The 22,689-nt window shown below is 54.7% G+C and overlaps 1 protein-coding gene across 1 annotated transcript in view; it reads left to right on the forward strand.

The window, feature by feature from the left end:
* Window positions 1-42: 42 nt before the first annotated feature.
* The window catches only part of LOC120938132 (solute carrier family 4 member 1 adaptor protein), a gene marked incomplete in the record, with an annotated part of 43,023 nt that continues 20,376 nt past the window's right edge, over window positions 43-22,689 (forward strand). The window contains 5 exon segments of the mRNA XM_040351849.1: window positions 43-1,787; window positions 4,236-4,425; window positions 5,383-5,505; window positions 9,744-9,804; window positions 18,603-18,742. Coding sequence (XP_040207783.1) covers window positions 141-1,787; window positions 4,236-4,425; window positions 5,383-5,505; window positions 9,744-9,804; window positions 18,603-18,742 — 2,161 coding nt within the window.

Below are 22,689 nucleotides of genomic sequence, written 5' to 3' on the forward strand. Positions count from 1 at the left end.
TTCTCACTTCCGGCGCGCCGCCGACGTCATCGCCCGTCGCCTTCACATGTGACCGGAAGTGTGCCTCGGCTTTTTCCCGTCTGTTCGCGTCTCGTTTGGTGAGCCGCGCCGGTTTGAGCTGTGAAAGTGGCGCTGGATACATGGAGGCCGTTCGGCATGAGCCCGATGGTGGGGAACGGGCCCCCGGGGCCCTGGAGAATGGGGGCGGGGCCTCCGGGGCCCCCAATGATGGCCATGAGGGGCTCCAGGATCCCAGGGCCGGCCAGGGGCCACATGAATCCGGGGTCGATGAGGGCGCCTCTGATTCCAGGGCCCGGGGTCCTGAGGGGCCCGGGGACTCCAACTCTGGGGGACATGAGACCCTCGGGCATACCGGGCCCGGCGCTGCTGAGGGGGCCGGGCGGGATGAGGGGCCCCAGGATACCAGGACCGGGGGGAATGAGGGGCCCCGGGTTACTAGGACCGGGGGGAATGAGGGGCCCAGGGATGCCAGGACCGGGGGGAATGAGGGGCCCCGGGTTACTAGGAGCGGGGGGAATGAGGGGCCCAGGGATACCAGGACCGGGGGGAATGAGGGGCCCCGGGATGCCAGGGGCGGGCGGAATGAGAGGCCCCGGGATACTAGGACCGGGGGGGATGAACGGCCCCGGGATACTAGGACCGGGGGGGATGAAGGGCCCCGGGATACTAGGACCGGGGGGGATGAAGGGCCCCGGGATTCCAGAAATGGGCAGAATGAGGGGCTCTGGAATACCAGGACCGAGCGGGATGAGGGGCCCCGGGATACTAGGACCGGGCGGGATGAGGGGCCCCGGGATATTAGGACCGGGCGGGATGAGGGGCCCCGGGATACCAGGACCAGAGGGAATGAGGGGGCCCGGGATACTAGGACCGGGCGGAGTGAGGGGCTCCGGGATGTCACGACCTGCCACACCATTGAGGGGCCCGGGGAGCCTACCTCCAGGAGCAGCCAGGCCCTCAGGAATACCGGGCCCCACAGCGGCGACGACGAGGAACATGAGGTTTTCGGGGTCAATGAGGGGCCCGATGTTTCAAGGGACATTACCGCAGAGCAACGGAATGCCAGGACCCATGGCGCTGAGGGGCCCCCTGCTCCCGGGACCGACGGGGAGAGGCCCCATGCTCTTGGGACAGGTCCCACCACGGAACCCGGGCATGCTGATCCCACCAAGGAGCCCACTGGGGATGGGGTCCCAGAGGAACGGGCTGCCGGGGGGCTCAGCCCGGATGTCGGCCACTTTAAGAAACCCATCGCTCCCGGCCGGCCCGGCGGCCATGAAAAGACCATGGAACCCGGACATGAACCAGCAGCACCCGGGCGGCCTCCTGTCCCAACCCCAGATGGGGAAGCGGCCCCGGATGTCGGGCCCGGGCTTCCCTCTGATGCCTGCGGATCGGCCCCCGCCATTCCCTATCGGGAGCCTCCCTGGTCAGGGCCGCCCGGGGCCCTTTACAGCCTGGAGGTACTGAAGGGGGGCGCCATCCTGTCCACCAAGAACCTGACCGACGCCAGCTGGACCGTCTTCGGCCGGCTCCCCATCTGCCACGTCTCCCTGGAGCACCCCTCCGTGTCCCGCTTCCACGCCGTGCTGCAGTACCGCCCCTCCCCCGAGCCCGACCACGAGCGCGGCTTCTACATCTACGACCTCGGGAGCACCCATGGGACCTTCGTCAACAAGGAGAGGATCCCGCCAAAAACCTACCACCGCCTGAGGGTGGGCCACGTCCTGAAGTTTGGCGGGAGCACCCGACTCTTTATACTGCAGGTAGGTACCTACCCTGACTGTTTATACCGCAGGTACCTACCTACCCTGACTGTTTATACCGCATGTACCTACCTACCCTGACTGTTTATACCGCAGGTACCTACCTACCCTGACTGTTTATACCGCATGTACCTACCTACCCTGACTGTTTATACCGCAGGTACCTACCCTGACTGTTTATACCGCAGGTACCTACCTACCCTGACTGTTTATACCGCAGGTACTTACCTACCCTGACTGTTTATACCGCAGGTACTTACCTACCCTGACTGTTTATACCGCAGGTACTTACCTACCCTGACTGTTTATACCGCAGGTACTTACCTACCCTGACTGTGTATCGTGATACCTACCCTGACTGTTTATACCGCATGTACCTACCCTGACTGTTTATACCGCATGTACCTACCTACCCTGACTGTGTATCGTGATCTCGATTCTTAGCAATTCATCGTGCAGCTCTACATCGGAGCCCCCCTTTCACATCAGTGTCCCACCTTACTTCAGAGCCCTCCCTATATCAATTCCCTCATTTACATCAGAGTCCTTCCTTCAGAGCCCCCTTATACCAGTGTCCCCCCCCCCCTTGCCTCAGGGTACCCCATTACTTTTTACAATCCCCCTTACAGCAATGTTGTCTCCTACATCGGCGTGCCCCCGCCCCCTATATCAGACATTCCCCCCTTACATTATCCCTCCCCTCGGGCTTACATCAGTTTGCCCCTCTACTTCAGAGCCCCCCCTTATTTCACATCAGTGGCCCACATTACATCGGAGCCCCTTTATATCAATTCCTTCGTTTACAGAAGAGACTTTCCTTCAGAGCCCCCTCATATCAGTGTCCCCCCTTGCCGCAGGGTACCCCATTACTTTACAAATCCCCCTTACATCAGCGTGCCCCCCCTCTTACATCAGTGTGCCCTATTAGAATAGTGTGCCCCCCCCCCCTTGCAGCATCAGTCCCCCCCCCCCCCCCTCCCACCGGGCTTGCATCAGTTTGCCCCTCTTCTCCAGAGCCCCCCCCCCCCTTTCACATCAGTGGCCCACATTACATCGGACCCCCTTGTATCAATTCCTTCGTTTACAGAAGAGTCTTTCCTTCAGAGCCCCCTTATATCAGTGTCCCCCCCCCACCTCAGAGTACCCCATTACTTTACAAATCCCCCTTTCATCAGTGTGCCCCCCCCTTCATCAGTGTGCCCCCCCCCTTCATCAGTGTGCCCCCCCCTTCATCAGTGTGCCCCCCCCCCTTCATCAGTGTGCCCCCCCCTTCATCAGTGTGCCCCCCCCCCTTCATCAGTGTGCCCTATTACAATAGTGTGCCCCCCTTGCATCAGAGTTCCCCGCCCCCTATATCAAACGTTCCCCCCTTTACGTTATGCCCCCCCCCCCCCTGGGCTTACATCAGTTTGCACCTCTACTCTAGAGCCCCCCCCCCCCTCCTTCTTTCACATTAGTGGCCCACATTACATCGGAGCCCCTTGTATCAATTCCCTCGTTTACAGCAGAGTCTTTCCTTCAGAGCCCCCTTATATCAGTGTGCCGATTTGGGGGAGGGGGTAGGACGAGAGGGACCATGGGGGGGGGATGTAGGACAAGAGGGGAAAGGGTGAGAGTAGGACGAGAAAGGGACGATTGGGGGTAGGACGGGAGGGGGACCATTGGGGGGGGGGGGGGTTAGGACGAGAGGGGGAAGGGTGAGAGTAGGATGAGAAAGGGACGATTGGGGGTAGGACGGGAGGGGGACGATTGGGGGGGGGATAGGACAAGAGGGGGACGATTGGGGTGGGAGTAGGACGAGAAAGGGACAATTGGGGGGGGGGGGGAAATAGGACAAGAAGGGGACGATTGGGGGGGGGGGTGTAGGACGAGAAAGGGACGATTGGGGGGGGGGGGGGATAGGACAAGAGGGGGGCGATTGGGGGGGGGTGTAGGACGAGAAAGGGACGATTGGGGGGGGGGGGTAGGACAAGAGGGGGACGATTGGGGGGGGGGTGTAGGACGAGAGGGGGAAGGGTGGGAGTAGGACAAGAGGGGGACGATTGGGGGGGGGGATAGGACAAGAGGGGGACGATGGGGGGGGGTGTAGGACGAGAAAGGGTTGATTGGGGGTAGGACAAGAGGGGGACGATGGGGGGGGTGTAGGACGAGAGGGGGAAGGGTGGGGATAGGACGAGAAAGGGACGATTGGGGGTAGGACGGGAGGGGGACCATTGGGGGAGGGGGGTAAGGACGAGAGGGGGGGGATAGGACGAGAGGGGGTTAGGACCTGCAGAGTTCTCAGCTGGTGATGGGGAGAGGGGGAGGGCCTCTAATACCGCAAAGGGGTGTGGGGGTCTCTGAATTGAGTTTACATGCAATTCTCAGTGACTGCACTGACATGTACGATTCGCTCGTTCTATCGGGACGATCGGCTGCAGATCCTCTCATACTGTTTGTTCCTTGTAGGGCCCGGAGGAGGACCAGGAGGCGGAGTCTGAAATGACGGTGACGCAGATAAAAGAAGCGCGCCGACAGAGGGAGACTCTGCAGAAGAAGATGCTGGGAGACGACTCCGATGAAGAGGACGAGCCCTCCGAGGAAGGAAAGAAAGAGCGGAGCGGCACGGGAGCCGAGCCTGGCTGCACGTGGGGGATGGGTAAGTGATTACCGGAGAACGCCGGTCGGTACAAAAAGACTGCGAAAATCTCAGATTAAGACCGAACAACGTCCTCCATTGCAAAGCTTTCTCTTACAGTTGAGCGGTGGTCCACTGATCACCAGCGTAAGGGGCAGACCTCACCTTTTAGAAGCAGTGGGAGGAGTTGTCACCTCCCCCAACTCCGCCCACCGGTCTTTCTCCAGGGTTCAGCCCGGGAAACGACGCAAAAGTTCACACAGCCGGCCATAGAGGTGAAGAGAGACCAAATCGTCTCTGATCACCTCTATGATCTAGAACAGGGGGAGGCAACCTCGGCCCCTGAAACGACAAGTCCCATGAGACATTGCAGGACCCTGACGGTCACAGGCGTGACTCCTAGAGGCCGAGGCATGATGGGATTTGTAGTTTCACCACATCTGGAGGGCCAAGGTTTCCTCCCCCTGATCTAGGAGGACCGGAGCGATGTCATGACCTCACTTCTGCTCTAGAGTGGAAGTAAACTTGTTTTGTTTTCCACTTGTGGTTGTTATCCTAAATGGGAAATGAGTGTCATATGACGTCCATCAGGATAAGCCGCGGTCTTGTGCGGGGGGGGGGGGTGGGGGGTGCAGTGTGGGGATCGGTGGTGTAGGTTTCTATTCAGAGAACATCCGGTTTTTATACTTTTACCATAAAATTGTGGGTATGCATTTGTTTTTTTTGGCATTAAAGTGTATTTAAAAAAAAAAATAATTGTGTTTGAAAAAACGTTGCGCATATACCGTGTGACATATAAATTGCAACAATCGCCATTTTATTCTCATGGGCCTCTGCTATAATATGTAATATTGGGGGTTATAAGTAATTTTCTAGCAAAAAATTTAGATTTTTATTTGTTTTATTTGTAAACAAAAAGTACCAGAAAAGTCTGGGGTCCATAAGTTGTTACTAGCGTCTCTCCTGTGTGTGTTGTAGGGGAGGACGCCCTGGAGGAGGAGAGCGAGGAGAACCCCATCGCCTTGGAGTTTCAGGAAGAACGTGAAGCTTTGTACCTGAAGAATCCCAAGAAAGCCCTGCAAGGCTTCTTTGACCGAGAAGGTATGGACAATGGGTGGGGTAGAATGAGAGGGGGGAAATTGAGGGAGGGGGGGTTACAACGTGTGGGGGAAGATTGAGGGGGGGAGTTACGTGTGGGGGAAGATTGGGGGGGGGTTACGTGTGGGGGAAGATTGGGGGGGGGTTACAACGTGGGGGAAGAAAGATTGAGGGGGGGGGTTACGTGTGGGAAGATTGGGGGGGTTGCACCGTGTGGGGGAAGATTGAGGGGGGTTGCACCGTGTGGGGGAAGATTGAGGGGGGGTTGTTACGTGTGGGGGAAGATTGAGGGGGGGGGGGGTTACAACGTGTGGGGGAAGATTGAGGGGGGGGGTTACAATGTGTGGGGGAAGATTGAAGGGGGGGCTACAGCATGTGGGGGAAGATTGAGGAGGGGGGGTTACAACGTCTGGGGGAAGATTGGGGGGGGGGGGGTAACAACGTGTGGGAAGATTGGAAGGGGGGTTGCAATGTGTGGAGGGGGAATACTGGGGGGTTGGGGTGGGACGAGAGGGGGACGATTGGGGTGGTTAGGACGAGAGGGGGACGATTGGGGTGGGACTGGGGGGGGACGATTGGGGTATGACGAGAGGGGGACGGTTGGGGTATGACGAGAGGGGGACGATTGGGGGTTGGGGTATGACGAGAAGGCGAAGGTTGGGGTAGGACGAGAGGGGGACAATTGGGGGGGGGTTAGAACGAGAGTGGTAAAACATAGCTGTAAATAGAAGGAATGAAAAATGTATTACAGCGTGTGTGGGGGGGGTAACAACGTGTGGGGGGGGGGTAACAACGTGTGGAAAGATTGGAAGGGGGGTTACGTGTGGAGGGGGAATACTGGGGGGTTGGGGTGGGACGAGAGGGGGACAATTGGGGTGGTTAGGACGAGAGGGGGACGATTGGGGTGGTTAGGACGAGAGGGGGACGATTGGGGTGGTTAGGACGAGAGGGGGGCGATTGGGGTTTGGGGTATGACGAGAGGGGGACGGGGGGGGTTAGGACGAGAGGGGGACGATTGGGGTGGTTAGGACGAGAGGGGGACGATTGGGGTGGTTAGGACGAGAGGGGGACGATTGGGGTTTGGGGTATGACGAGAGGGGGACGGGGGGGGTTAGGACGAGAGGGGGACGATTGGGGTGGGACGAGAGGGGGACGATTGGGGTGGTTAGGACGAGAGGGGGACGATTGGGGTGGTTAGGACGAGAGGGGGACGATTGGGGTGGTTAGGACGAGAGGGGGACGATTGGGGTTTAGGGTATGACGAGAGGGGGACGGGGGGGGTTAGGACGAGAGGGGGACGATTGGGGTGGGACGAGAGGGGGACGATTGGGGTATGACGAGAGGGGGACGGTTGGGGTATGACGAGAGGGCGAAGGTTGGGGTAGGACGAGAGGGGGACAATTGGGGGGGGTTAGAACGAGAGTGGTAAAACATAGCTGTAAATAGAAGGAATGAAAAATGTATTACAGCGTGTGTGGGGGGGGGTAACAACGTGTGGGGGGGGGGGTAACAACGTGTGGAAAGATTGGAAGGGGGGTTACGTGTGGAGGGGGAATACTGGGGGGTTGGGGTGGGACGAGAGGGGGACAATTGGGGTGGTTAGGACGAGAGGGGGACGATTGGGGTGGTTAGGACGAGAGGGGGACGATTGGGGTGGTTAGGACGAGAGGGGGACGATTGGGGTTTGGGGTATGACGAGAGGGGGACGGGGGGGGTTAGGACGAGAGGGGGACGATTGGGGTGGGACGAGAGGGGGACGATTGGGGTGGTTAGGACGAGAGGGGGACGATTGGGGTGGTTAGGACGAGAGGGGGACGATTGGGGTGGTTAGGACGAGAGGGGGACGATTGGGGTTTAGGGTATGACGAGAGGGGGACGGGGGGGGTTAGGACGAGAGGGGGACGATTGGGGTGGGACGAGAGGGGGACGGTTGGGGTATGACGAGAGGGCGAAGGTTGGGGTAGGACGAGAGGGGGACAATTGGGGGGGGTTAGAACGAGAGTGGTAAAACATAGCTGTAAATAGAAGGAATGAAAAATGTATTACAGCGTGTGTAGGGGGGGTTACAACGTGTGGGGGGGGGGGTAACAACGTGTGGGAAGATTGGAAGGGGGGTTACGTGTGGAGGGGGAATACTGGGGGGTTGGACGAGAGGGGGACGATTGGGGTGGTTAGGACGAGAGGGGGACGATTGGGGTGGTTAGGACGAGAGGGGGACGATTGGGGTTTGGGGTATGACGAGAGGGGGACGGGGGGGGTTAGGACGAGAGGGGGACGATTGGGGTGGGACGAGAGGGGGACGATTGCGGTGGTTAGGACGAGAGGGGGACGATTGGGGGTTGGGGTATGACGAGAGGGGGACGGGGGGGGGGTTAGGACGAGAGTGGGACGATTGGGGGGGGGAAGAGAGGGGGACGATTGGGGGTTGGGGTATGACGAGAGGGGGAAGATTGGGGGGGGTTAGGACGAGAGGGGGACGATTGGGGGGGTTAGGACGAGAGGGGTAAAACATAGCTGTAAATAGAAGGAATGAAAAATGTATTGCAGCGTGTGTGGGGGGGGGTAACAACGTGTGGGGGGGGGGGGTAACAACGTGTGGGAAGATTGGAAGGGGGGTTACGTGTGGAGGGGGAATACTGGGGGGTTGGGGTGGGACGAGAGGGGGACGATTGGGGTGGTTAGGACGAGAGGGGGACGATTGGGGTGGTTAGGACGAGAGGGGGACGATTGGGGTGGTTAGGACGAGAGGGGGAAGATTGGGGGGGGTTAGGACGAGAGGGGGACGATTGGGGGTTGGGGTATGACGAGAGGGGGAAGATTGGGGGGGGTTAGGACGATTGGGGGGGTTAGGACGAGAGGGGTAAAACATAGCTGTAAATAGAAGGAATGAAAAATGTATTGCAGCGTGTGTGGGGGGGGGTAACAACGTGTGGGAAGATTGGAAGGGGGGTTACAACGTGTGGAGGGGGAATACTGGGACGATTGGGGTGGGACGCGAGGGGGACGATTGGGGTGGGACGCGAGGGGGACGATTGGGGTGGGACGCGAGGGGGACGATTGGGGTGGTTAGGACGAGAGGGGGACGATTGGGGGTTGGGGTGGGACGAGAGGGGGACGGGGGGGGGGTTAGGACGAGAGGGGGACGGTTGGGGTGGGACGAGAGGGGGACGGGGGGGGTTTAGGACGAGAGGGGGACGGTTGGGGTGGGACGAGAGGGGGACGGGGGGGGGGTTTAGGACGAGAGGGGGACGGGGGGGGGGGGGGGTTAGGACGAGAGGGGGACGATTGGGGTGGGACGAGAGGGGGACGATTGGGGGTTGGGGTATGACGAGAGGGGGGCGGGGGGGGTTAGGACGGTTGGGGTATGACGAGAGGGGGACGATTGGGGTGGTTAGGACGAGAGGGGGGTGATTGGGGGTTGGGGTATGACGAGAGGGGGACGATTGGGGGTTGGGGTATGACGAGAGGGGGACGATTGGGGGTTGGGGTATGACGAGAGGGGGACGATTGGGGGTTGGGGTATGACGAGAGGGGGACGGGGACGGGGGTTGGGGTATGACGAGAGGGGGACGGGGACGGGGGTTAGGACGAGAGGGGGACGGTTGGGGTATGACGAGAGGGGGACGGGGGGGGGTTAGGACGAGAGGGGGGTGATTGGGGGTTGGGGTATGACGAGAGGGGGACGATTGGGGGTTGGGGTATGACGAGAGGGGGACGATTGGGGGTTGGGGTATGACGAGAGGGGGACGATTGGGGGTTGGGGTATGACGAGAGGGGGACGATTGGGGGTTGGGGTATGACGAGAGGGGGACGATTGGGGGTTGGGGTATGACGAGAGGGGGACGATTGGGGGTTGGGGTATGACGAGAGGGGGACGATTGGGGGTTGGGGTATGACGAGAGGGGGACGGGGACGGGGGTTGGGGTATGACGAGAGGGGGACGGGGACGGGGGTTGGGGTATGACGAGAGGGGGACGGGGACGGGGGTTAGGACGAGAGGGGGACGGTTGGGGTATGACGAGAGGGGGACGGGGGGGGGGGTTAGGACGAGAGGGGGGTGATTGGGGGGGTTAGGACGAGAGGGGGACGATTGGGGGGGTTAGGACGAGAGGGGGGCGATTGGGGGGGTTAGGACGAGAGGGGGGCGATTGGGGGGGTTAGGACGAGAGGGGGGTAAAACATAGCTGTAAATAGAAGGAATGGAAAATGTATTAATTTTTTATATATTTTTTCTGTTTCAGGAGAAGAACTGGAATTTGATTATGAGGAGAGGGGTCCGGCGTCTTGGATCTGCCGTATAAAGTACGTCTGTTGTACAATATATAATGTATATGAAGTAGCTACATGGGGGGGGGGGGCAATTTATAATTGTATGATAATCACTTCTGTGACCATGTTACAATGGTCCCAAAATAGCGTCAAAGGTGTCTGATGTGTCCGCCATAATGTCGCAGTCACGATAAAAATCGCTGATCGTCGCCATTACTAGTAAAAATATATATATATATATATATTAATAAAAATGCCATAAAACTATTCCCTATTTTGTAGATGCTATAACTTTTGCGCAAACCAAACGCTTTTTTGCCTTTTTTTTTTTTTTTTTTCTGTGATATTTATTATAGCAAAAAAGTTAAAAATATAATGCTTTTTTTTTTTTTTGTTTATAGCGCAAAAAATAAAAACCGCCGAGGTGATTAAATAACACCAAAAGAAATCTCTATTTGTGGGGAAAAAAGGACGTTATTTGGGAGCCACGTCGCACGACCGCGCAATTGTCAGTTAAATCGACGCAGTGCCGAATCGCAAAAAAAATGGCCCCGGTCATTGGGCAGCCAAATCCTCCGGGGCTGAAGTGGTTAATGAGTGAAATAAGTGTTTGAACCCTTCACAAAACATGACTTGGTAAATAAACCCTTGTTGGCGATCAGAGGTTCGATGTCACTCCATTTGTGAATAAATCGCACCGACTGTCTCCTCTCACCAAGCTGCTCGGCGGCGATGGTCTTGTAGCCCATTCCAGCCTTGTGTAGATCTCCAATCTTCTCCCCGACATCCTCTGACTGGTCTTGGCCATGGTGGAGAGATTGGAATCTGATCGATCGATTCTGTGGACAGGTGTCTTTTATACAGGAAACAAGCTGAGATTAGGAGCACTCCCTTTAAAGCGGGGGTTCACCCTATGAACGGAATTTTTTTTTTTTTCTTTTCTACTACCATAAAATCAGGCATTGTAGCGCGACCTACAGTATGCCTGTCCCGATTTTTTTTTTTACCCCCGTACTCACCTTGTAATCGTTCATCGAAGATACCGGGGAATGGGCGTGCCTATGGAGACGGAGGATGATTGACGGCCGGCTCTGGCGCGTCACGCTTCTCCGGAAATAGCCGAAATAGGCTTGGCTCTTCACGGCGCCTGCGCATAGCCTGTGCGCAGGCGCCGTGAAGAGCCGAGACCTACTCCGGCTGTCTTCGGGGAGAGTGACGTGCCAGGGCCGGCCGTCAATCATCCTCCCTCTCCATAGGCACGCCCATTCCCCGCGGGAGCCGAAATCTACGATGTCCGATTACAAGGTGAGTCCGGGGTTAAAAAAATCGGGACAGGCATACTGTAGCTCGCGCTACAATGCCTGTCTCGATGGTAAAATGATGTGGGTGAGGGTAAACTACCGCTTTAAGAGAGAGCGTGCTCCTAATCTCAGCTCGCTACCTGTATACCGTAGAAGACACCTGGGAGCCAGAAATCTCGCTGATCGGGGATCAAATACTTATTTCACTCATTAAAATGCAAATCAATTTATAGCTTTTTTTTTTTTTAAATGCGTCTTTCTGGATATTTTGTTTTTGTTATTCCGTCTCTCGCTGTTATAATAAACCGACCAATAAAATTATAGACTGATCGTTTCTTTGTCAGGGGAGCAAATACTTTTTCTCTTCCGTTCATGGACGGACACAGCAGCAATTGACCTTAGGGTTATCTACCTTCCTTTCAGGAGATGACTAGGCAGAAAAAACAGCACTTCAAGTGTTAAAAACACTTCTCAGTATAGCACCTCCCAGGGGGCGGGTCCCCCAGGTACATCCCTCTCTCCATGATGCAGTCCCAGTTTTTTTCTGCCTAGCGTGAGGAGAAGACATGGCTCCTCTGGGCCCATGTGCTCTGAAGGTTTTTCTTGCGATTTTTATTTTTTTTCCCCCCGCTTTTATTTTATTTTTTCCTGCGTTTTTGGGTCCTGGGATCTTCAATCAACTGCCGACTGGGTGACAGGCTGGATCTGCGATCCTTGTAGTCCCCCCCCCCCCATGTTCGGCCATCGAGAGTGTGCCAGCCTTTAGCTACGCGCTGGGCAGTCCACGACTTCCTCCAGGGGTGGCCGGTGAGCTATATGCTACAGGGCACACATATGACCGGTCTCTATGGCTGAGTCAGTGTGCCGGGCCGACATCCATGCCGTGTCTGCTGCGGACGTTGGTTCTGTCTGGAATGCCTCCAGCCGGTGGTCGCAGGATGGGTAAGTAGTAACCCCCCTTGCCTTGGCAGGGTGGTTCGGCTGGTGCATTCCTGGGAAGGTCGATTGAGGGTCCGCCCTGCTTTCCTCTCTCCCTCCTTCCCCACATCCTGGGTGGGGCCAGTGAGGTGGGGGGGTCCGTTACTGCCGGGGAGCTGCACTGCACTGGGGTGCTGTGGTTTTTTTTTTTTTTTTTTTTTTTTTATGATGCCGTGTGTGCTGGGGGGGGGGACCTGCAGGGTCTGGTGCATTTATTGTGTTCTGCCTTTTTTGTGTCGCTGTATGTTTTAAAACACGTGTATGGCTGCCATTTCGCGGGTGACGCGCTCCTATTGAATCGGCGGCCATTTTTTTGTAGCCTGCATGTTGTTTTTCCTGCATGTCGGCGGCCATCTTGGAAAGGGTTTGGCCTCTAGTGACCAGAATAACTGCGCCAAAGCTCTCAGCACACTTCCTGAGGGACGGCACAGCACGGACATCGTTTTCAGCTTCTCGGCAGCGCTGCAGCCTGGGCGGGTGGTGAGTCCTCTGGGGGGTCCCCTGCTCTCTGTAGCGGTCGGGAGGGTGGCCTGTGGGTCTTGCCTTGCAGTACAAGGGTGGCATTTACGGTGGGTCAGCATGGCGTCCGAACCGGAGGCTTCTACCCTAAGCATGCCAGAGTTAACCCTTAGTGCCCCTGTTCCTGCGGCCTCAGTGGATGCTATGACGGCAGTCCTGGAGGCGTTTGTTGCCAGGATTGAAGCGGCGAGTGGTCAGAAGGGGGGTAAAAAGCGCCTCATCCCTGAGCCTGCTTCTGGGGATGTCTCTGACATGGAATCGGGCCCTGCTATTGCATCTGGCTCTGGTTCCGTCATGTCAGATGATGCAGGCTTAGCCCACACGGACAGTGAGGATGACTCTGCTTCAGGGTCGAAGCAGGATAAGGAATTTCTTTTGAGTTCTTATCACTGCGGTGCAGGATACTCAGAAACTTGAGGATTCGGCGGAGGCATTCGACATGCCGGTCCCTTTTTAGGTTCCGCAGGCCACCCCGCACCGCAAAAGTGTTTCCCTGTGTTCCGTATTTGGACAAACTGTTATACAAGGAATGGGAACGGCTGCAGAAAGTTTTTGCAGTACCAAAATACTTTGCGGTCCGTTACCCACTTTTTTTAGGAAATCCTCCTCAAAAGGGTATCTCCTCCGTCAGTGGACCCTCCGGTGTCCAGACTGAACAAGGCTACTACGTTACCTGTGGAAGGGGCTCCCGCATTTAAGGCCCCCGCAGATAGGAGAGCTGAGGCTGTGGCCCGCTCCATATTCACAGTGGTGGGGTCGGCAGTGAGACCGGTTTTGGCCGGGGCTCTGGTGTCGCAGACACTTACCGAACGGGCTAAGAAGTCCCTGGTGCAGGAGCTGGAGGCGCAGAATGCTTCTGAGCTCTGTGTGGAACTGGCCGACCAGTTGGTGCAAGGCCTGAAATTTGTCTGTGAGTCGGCCCTGGATACGCTCCCCTTGCTCTCCAAGGCCTCTGCCTACGCAGTGGTACTACGCCGCCTTGTGTGGCTAAAAACTTACCCTTTAAGGGTGAACGGCTTTTTTTGGGGCTTCCCTGGATGACATCATAAAGGATGCCACAGGTGGTAGAGCACTCTGCTCCCGCAGTCTGGGAAGGGAAAGGAGCCTCGTCGTAAGCAAGGACCCTCCTTTACTACCCCCAAGCGTTTTTTTCGCCCGCCAAGTGTGGCAGGAAAACGTTTCCAGGGTGCTAAGGCGTCCACTGAAGGGCAAAATCACCCCTGGTTCCGCAAGCCCAACAAGCCTGCGGATAAGCCTGCCTCCGCATGAAGGTCTGCCCCCGCCCATATCTCGGGTGGGGGGCCGAATTCGCGGCTCGGTGGAGCTCTCTTCTTTCCGACCGTTGGGTTTGCGAAGTAGTTTCCTTGGGGTACAAGATAGTTTCTCTCTTGTCCACAAAACAGATTTTTGTTTAAAAAGGGGGGGTTGGGACTTTGAATGAGGCATATGATAGAAACTACCATAGGCCTCCATCCCTGTAAATGTGTAAAAAAGGGGGGAGAGTTGGGACTTTGAATGAGATGCGTTTTAAGCAGATTTTTTCCCTCCAACCTCAATGGTTTTGTCAAAGTGCAAAGATTCAGGATGGAGTCGATTCGCTCGGTAGTGGCGGCGCTCCATCAGGGGGATTTCCTAGCATCCTTGGATATCAAGGACGCGTACCTGCATATCCCCATATGCGCAAAACACCAGAGGTTTCTGCGCTTTGCGGTCAGGGAGGACCACTTTCAATTTGTGGCTCTCCCGTTCGGTCTGGCCTCAGCACCGTGGGTTTTCACCAAGGTGCTCGCTCCGATTCTGGTCCTGCTGAGCCAGCGCGGGATCCCTATCGTGGGATATCTGGACGACCTTCTTCTGAGAGCTTCCTCAAGCTCAGAGTTAGAAGATGACGTGTCTATCACCTGTCAGACCCTCTGAGAATTCGGTTGGCTGCTGAATATCCAGAAGTCAGTACTGGTACCGTCTCAGCGGCTGGAATACCTTGGACTAGTCCTGGACTCCTCAGAGGCGAGGGTTTTCCTCCTAACGGAAAAACTACAGACACTGCAGTCTGCGGTGCAGCGTTTGGTGACCCATCAGTGGGCGTCGCTTCGCTTTTGCATGAGAGTGCTGGGTCTGATGGTGGCCTCTTTCGAGGCAGTTCCGTATGCCCAATTCCACACTTGAGTGTTGCAGAAAGAGATTCTGTCACGTTGGAACAAGCTCCCTTCGTCTCTGGATTACCAGATTCGGGTGAGTCGACTGGTCAGGTCCTCCCTAGTGTGGTGGCTGACATCTCTGGTACTTCGGACCGGCAAGTAGTTTATGCCGTGCCACTGGACGGTTGTCACGACGGATGCCAGCCTCTTCGGCTGGGGGGTGTCTGGGGTGTCCAGTCAGCCCAGGGGCGCTGGACTCAGGAGGAGTCCCGCCTACCGATCAATGTCCTGGAACTCCGGGCGATCAAGCTGTGCCTCTCCAAGTGGTCTCTGGGTCTTCAGGACCGACCGGTCAGAATCCAGTCCGACAACGCCATGGCCGTGGCATACGTCAATCATCAGGGGGGCACACGGAAGTCGCGTGCATCCTCCGGTGGGCTGAAAGGTACGTTCCGGCTCTGTCGGCCGTGTACATTCCGGGGGTGCTGAACTGGCAAGCCGACTACCTAAGTCGCTAGACCAAGGAGAATGGTCGCTACACCCGGACGTGTTCCGGAGTTTGTGCCTCAAGTGGGGCATTCCAGACGTGGATCTTATGGCGTCCCGTCTCAATCGGAAGGTGTCACGGTTCGTGGCCAGGTCAAGAGACCCATAGACGGACGCGTCAGACGCGTTGGTGGCACCTTGGGGTCACTATCGTCTAATGTACGCCTTCCGTCCTCTGAAACTTCTTCCTCGCCTGCTGCGCAGGGTGGAAGCCGAGGGGATACCAACAATTCTGATCGCTCGGGATTGGTCGCGCCGTCCCTGGTACGCCGACCTGGTGCGTTTGGTGGCAGACGTCCCCTGGCGTCTACCCCTGAGAGAAGACCTTCTGTCGCAGGGTCCTATCTTTCACCCTGCTTTACAGTCGCTGGCTTTAACGGCGTGGCTGTTGAGAGCCAGGTGCTGAAGGACCGGGGCCTGTCGGGCTCAGTGATCTCTACCATGCTGCGTCCACGGAAGTCCACTTTTCGGAGGATTTACCATCGTACATGGAGGGCCTACATCTTTGTGTGAGGAGATGAAATGGCACCCCCGTACATACGTGATGTCCCGAATTCTGCTATTTTTACAGCGGGGAGTGGATCAGGCTCTCGCTTTAAGTACGGTTAGGAGTCAGATCTCGGCTCTAGCTGTCTACTTTCAGCGACCCTTGGCGGCGCACACTCTGGTGCGTACGTTTGTGCAGGGGGTTCGGCATGTGGCCCCTCCTGTGCGTCCTCCGCTACCTCCATGGGACTTGAATTTAGTTCTTTCGGTGCTCTGTTTGAGGACATTCGGAAGATTCCCTTGTTGACTCTGTCCCAGAAGGTGGTTTTTCTGGTGGCAATTACTTTGGTCAGACGGGTGTCTGAACTGGCGGCCTAGTCCTGCAAGGCTCCTTACTTGGTCGTCCATAAGGATAAGGTGGTGCTGCGGCCGCAGCAGTCATTCCTTCCAAAGGTTGTTTCGGCTTTTCACATTAATGAGGACATCGCTTTGCCATCCTTATGTCCTCGGCCGAAAAACCCGAAGGAGGTCACTTTACATTCCTTGGACGTGGTTCGAGCCCTTCGGGTGTACTTGTCTGCTGCGGCTCCTTTCCGGAAGTCGGACTCACTGTTCGTGTCGGTGACTGGTCCTAAAAAAGGTCTGGCGGTCTCGGCGGCCACCATTTCTAGGTGGATCAGACAGGTCATGCTCCAGGTCTATGCCCTAAAGGGGCGGGCGCCTCCCTTTCAAGTTACCGCGTTTTCGACCAGGGCGATTGGTGCCTCTTGGGCTTTCCGCCATCAAGCGTCTGTCTTACAGATATGTAAGGCGGCGACCTGGTCGTCAATCCACACCTTCTCAAAATGATATAAGGTGGAGGTGAGTACATGTTCGGATGCCTCCTTTGGCCGCAAGGTGTTACAGGCGGCAGTTTAAGGTTGGAGTTCCTCCGTTGAGGAACTCTGGTTTGTTTGGGGTGTAGCTTGGTTTGCTGTGTTTTTTTCCCACCCCTCGAAATTTTTTGACACTGCTTGGGGACGTCCCTAAGGTCAATGCTGCTGTGTCCGTCCATGAACAGAAGAGAAAATAGGATTTTTGCACTCGCCGTAAAATCCATTTCTCTGAGTTCATGGACTGACACCGCACCCACCCCTCTGTACTGCTTGTTTACGACCTGGGACTGCATGATGCAGAGAATGGGATGTACCCCGGGGACCCGCCCCCTGGGAGGTGCTGTACTGAGAGAAGTGTTTTAACACTTGAAGTGCTGTTTTTCTGCCTAGTCTCTCCTGGAAGGAAGGATATATAACCCTAAGGTCAATGCTGCTGTGTCCGTCCATGAACTCAGAGTGCCATGTGGGGTCCCCCAATGATCCCCCCTATCACCGGTGCTGTTTAATATCTATCTTCGTCCTCTCTTTGATATTATCAGTAGCCAAGAACTACTCTATCACTCTTATGCAGACGACACGCAATTGTATTTTCGCATCTGCCACAAAAAGGATCATCATCCCAGATTAGAGAAATGTCTCTCTTCAATAGAAAACTGGATGACTAAGAGTTATCTCAAACTCAATAGCGCTAAAACAGAACTCTTTATGTTCGATGCCAGTCGGAAGAGACAACCGACGACAACAAACTGGACACCATCGCCCATTCTGGGACAAATCATCGCCCCTAGCTCCAAAGTCAAAAGTCTGGGAGTCACGTTTGACACCTTCATGACAATGGACGCACAAATAGGGTCAGTAGTCAGCGGGTCGCACCATCTGATGCGCCTACTACGCAGACTTATTCCATTTATCCCCAAAGAAGACGTAGCAGTCGTGGTGGGAACAATCGTGAATTCCAGACTGGACTATGCAAATGCCCTTTACCTCGGACTCCCCAAGTACCAAATCTCCCGTCTGCAAGTCGTTCAGAATACGGCCGCCAGACTGGTGACTGGGAAAACATCTTGGGAATCAATCTCACCTTCACTGAGATCCCTTCACTGGTTGCCAGTAAAAGACAGAATTGCATTCAAAGCACTCTGCCTGACACATAAGTGCATCCATGGGAAGGCTCCTAGATATCTATGCGACAAGATCAAACCGCACAATTGCAACCGCATTCTGCGATCCACCGACCAAAATCTGGTCAAGGTTCCTATAACCAAATACAAGTCCAAAGGAGAAAGAAGGTTTGCTTTCCAGGGCCCCAGACTTTGGAATGCTTTACCAACCAGCATTCGGTTGGAGCAAAACCACCTGACTTTCAGAAGGCAGATCAAAACCCTGCTCTTCTGATGTCTTGAGACACTAACAACCAGCGCCCAGAGGCGATTCAGTTCGCATGTGCCGCGCTATATAAATTTTTCATTCATTCATTCATTTGTACTGGGGGAGTGATTTGGGGGGTATTTGTACTGGGGGAGTGATTTGGGGGGTATTTGTACTGGGGAAGTGATTTGGGGGGGTATTTGTACTGGGGGAGTGATTTGGGGGGTATTTGTACTGGGGAAGTGATTTGGGGGGGTATTTGTACTGGGGGAGTGATTTTGGGGGGGTATTTGTACTGGGGCAGAGCTGGGGGTTACTATTGAGTGGGGGTGGGGGGCGTCTTCACATGAAGACATGAATTGTGATACACTTGTTACATATCGCTGCATACGCCGGAGTGAGAGCGACAATTCTAATGCCACACCTCCTCCGTCACACTGAATTGATACCTATAGGGGGCTTTTGAAGCTTCGCCTATAGAAGACAATTTTGGGTACTGAAGTTTGTCCCCATTTCACAGGCGCACACAAATTTAAGTTTGGACATGGAGCTGCCCCCCCCTCCTGACCAATCTTGAAGGTTGGTTGAATTTCATGATGATCCTGTATTTTCCTCATCAGGTTACCGGCAGACGATCCCAATGGGAAGCAGCTGGTAGCGGAAGTCAGCCATTCCGGTAAGAAGAAGGAGGCGGCCAATCTCTGCTCTCTGGAGGCGTGCCGCATGCTGGATATGAGAGGCTTACTCCGCCAGGAGGCCGGTGAGTGACAATGCTGAGGATTTATTATTTTCCTAAATGTGGTTAAAGTGGAACTTCAGGAAATGCCTGTACATCAATGTAACAAGAGATGCAATGTAACAAGAGATGCAATGTAACAAGAGATGCAATGTAACAAGCCCAGAGAAATCCAGAGGGAAGAAGCATTGGTTACATTTATTCTCACATTCCCTCTAGTGTTCTCTAGAATTGTTACATTGTATCTCTTGTTTGAAAGATTTATACATTTCCCGTGCTCTTTGGCTCCATTTAGTGGCCTTAAAGCGGACCTTCGGTAATTTTTTTTCATTTTTCCATCTATTAAATCTTCTATCTTTGGGTAGTACAAATCTTTATTTATTTTTTCCCCCCAGTAAATCCCTTATACAGCTCTCTCTCTCTCTCTCTCTCTCTCTCTCTCTCTCTCTCTCTCTCTCTCTCTCTCTCTCTCTCTCTCTCTCTCTCTCTCTCTCTCTCTCTCTCTTTCTTTCCTTCCTTCCTTCCTTCCTTCCTTCCTTCCTTCCTTCCTTCCTTCCTTCCTTCCTTCCTTCCTTCCTTCCTTCCTTCCTTCCTTCCTTTCCCTCCCTCCCTCCCTCCCTTCCTCTCGCGCTCTGTCCTCCCTTCCCTCGCTCCTCTCGCGCTCTGTCCTCCCTTCCCTCGCTCCCTTTCTTTTTTTCTCTTTTGCGCTCTTTCGCTCTCTTTCGCTCTCTCCAAGGTAAAGGGGTATGAATCATTAGAGCTGCAGAGCTGAAGGTGTAAAACAATAAAGAAAACTCCCGCGCTGTCTGTGGGCCTACTCTAAGAAACTAAAATAAGGGGACACTGCTGCAGACACCTACGGATCTAATCCTCAAAGACAAGTGACAGATATAAAAATAATGGTGACTGCGCCGTGAGACAAAGAGAAAGGCAGGATAAGAATCTAAATTCCTACCCTTCTATTTACGACAGTGAGTGAAATCTACCAATGAATCTCTGGTGTATACAGTGAAGCCATCAAACAATATAGTAATATATATATATGGTGCATCACACAGTCAATCTTCTAACAAATACATTACCGTTTATCACTGGATGTGTAGCAATCAAACAATATAAAACAATAAGTGCATCCAAAAAGAAGACAAAATAGTCCTGTGAGTCCAGTGATGATAAATCCAAAAACAATGTGCGCTTGCAAGCGGCTCACCTCACTGCTGTCAGCTTGATGGCATAACGAATAGAAGAGGTGATTGCAACCAGGGTTGTCCCGATACCGAGCATTTACCCGAGTACTTGTACATGGGCAAATGCTCTGATGCTTCACCCGATACTTGGACAGTCAGGGTGATCAGTGCTGTGGGGGAGTTACAAGCACCGATCACCGCTGACTGTCCTCCACCAGCCCCCCGCCGTGTCCCTCCATGCTGCCGTCTTTTCCTTGCTGCCGCCGTGTCCCCCCTCCATGTCCCCCCTCCGTGCTGCCGCCGTGTCCCCCCTCCGTGCTACCGCCGTGTTCCCCCTCCATGTCCCCCCTCCGTGCTGCCGCCGTGTCCCCCCTCCGTGCTGCCGCCGTGTTCCCCCTCCATGTCCCCCCCTCCGTGCTGCCGCCGTGTCCCCCCCCTCCGTGCTGCCGCCGTGTCCCCCCCCTCCGTGCTGCCGCCGTGTCCCCCCCTCCGTGCTGCCGCCGTGTCCCCCCCTCCGTGCTGCCGCCGTGTCCCCCCCTCCGTGCTGCCGCCGTGTCCCCCCCCCTCCGTGCTGCCGCCGTGTCCCCCCCCCTCCGTGCTGCCGCCGTGTCCCCCCCCCTCCGTGCTGCCGCCGTGTCCCCCCCCTCCGTGCTGCCGCCGTGTCCCCCCCCTCCGTGCTGCCGCCGTGTCCCCCCCTCCGTGCTGCCGCCGTGTCCCCCCCTCCGTGCTGCCGCCGTGTTCCCCCTCCATGTCCCCCCCCCCCTCCGTGCTGCCGCCGTGTCCCCCCCCTCCGTGCTGCCGCCGTTGTCCCCCCCCCCCCCCCTCCGTGCTGCCGCCGTGTCCCCCCCCCCCCCCCCTCCGTGCTGCCGCCGTGTCGTCCCCCCCCCTCCGTGCTGCCGCCGTGTCGTCCCCCCCCCCTCCGTGCTGCCGCCGTGTCGTCCCCCCCTCCGTGCTTTCCCCCCCCCCCCCCCCCCCCCTCCGTGCTGCTGCCGTGTCCCCCCTCCGTTCTCCTCCTCTTCCTCCTCCTCGATCAGTCAGGATGGAATGCGGCGGTAGGAGCCGGTAAATCCGGCTCCTACCTTTTTCCGAATGTAGTGATGACTCTGTACATTCACATAACTGAAACATCGTAAACTGTGTTTACAATGTTTCAGTTTATGAATGAAAAGAAGCCGCTGTCTTCTCTCCATTCATTTTCAGTGCAGCTGAGGCTGCTGAGAAAGGGGCTGGGAAATCAGTGTCCCTAGTCCCTTTCTCTGTCTCAGAGGGGAGATGTCAGAGGTCTGTTAAGACCCCTGATATCTCACCAAGGGCTGATAAAAAAATAAAGGAATTGCAATAAATAATAAAAAAATTGATTGTAAAAAAAAACAAAAACACACTGACACTGTCCATTCCTCCCCACCCCCTTAAAAAAAAGAAAGCATTGTAAAAAAATAAATACAAAAATAAATTAAACAAATTGTGAAAAATAAATAAAAAGAATTGTAAAAAAAAAAATAAAAAAAAATGACGACACATGTGCCACTCTCACATGAGATTTAAAAAAAAGTATCGTTATCGGCGAGTACTTGAAAAGTATCGGTACTTGTACTCCGTCCTAAAAAAGTGGTATCGGGACAACCCTAATTGCAACCATGTAGAAGTCTCCTTTGGGTGACTAATACAGGGTTTGACAAATTTGCTTGGAATCTAGGAGCCAGCTAAAAAAGTTAGGAGCCAGAAAACGCGCCCCGTCCCGACGAGCTTGCGCACAGAAGCGAACACATACGTGAGCAGCGCCCGCATATGTAAACGCTGTTCAAACCACACATGTGAGGTATCGCCACGATCGGTAGAGCGAGAGCAATAATTCTAGCCCTAGGCCTCCTCTGTAACTCAAAACATGCAACCTGTAGAATTTTTTAAACGTCGCCTATGGAGATTTTAAAGGGTAAAAGTTTGTCGCCATTCCACGAGCGGACGCAATTTTGAAGCGTGACATGTTGGGTATCATTTCACTCGGCGTAACATTATCTTTCATAATATTAAAAAAAATGGGGATAACTTTACTGTTTTATTTTTTAATAAAAAAGTGTAATTTTTTCCCAAAAAAGTGCGCTTGTAAGACCGCTGTGCAAATACGGCGTGACAGAAAGTATTGCAACGATCGCCATTTTATTCTCTAAAGTGTTAGGATAAAAAATATATATAATGTTTGGGGGTTCTAATTAGAGGGAAGAAGATGGCAGTGAAAATAGTAAAAAATTACATTAGAATTGCTGTTTAACTTGTAATGCTTAACTTGTAATACCAACGGTCACCACCAGATGGCGCCAGCTCACAAAAAAATATATATTTTTTTTATTTCTTTTGCCCCCCTTCCAAGCCAAGTCGCCAGGACCCTATTTCTAGTCGACCTGGCGCCCGGGATTTGTTGAGCCCTGGACTAATATAGCGCATCTGTTACTGAGAGTTTATCATAGAGAATAAAATGTAAGAAAAGAAAGAGAAAAAAGTTCATCGTATAACTCTGTCGGCGTCCGCAGTGAAGCAACGACTAATCGTACAGTCATGCACTCTTATTAGAGAGGAGCGCGGGCATCAATCCACGAACACGACTTCGGCGGTCCCAGCTTGTATGTCTTGGTCCACGCCGGAGTCCTGGGTACAAATCCCCAATGGTAAGTTTAAATGGCGGAAATATGAGAAGAAATAGGGAATGCTCATAGCGTGAATCCGTAAAAAAATGTGTTTAACCACTTAAGACCCGGACCTTTAGGCAGCTAAATGCCCAGGCCAGGT

The sequence above is a fragment of the Rana temporaria genome, chromosome 4 (genome assembly GCF_905171775.1).
Source record: "Rana temporaria chromosome 4, aRanTem1.1, whole genome shotgun sequence".
Lineage (NCBI taxonomy): Eukaryota > Metazoa > Chordata > Amphibia > Anura > Ranidae > Rana > Rana temporaria.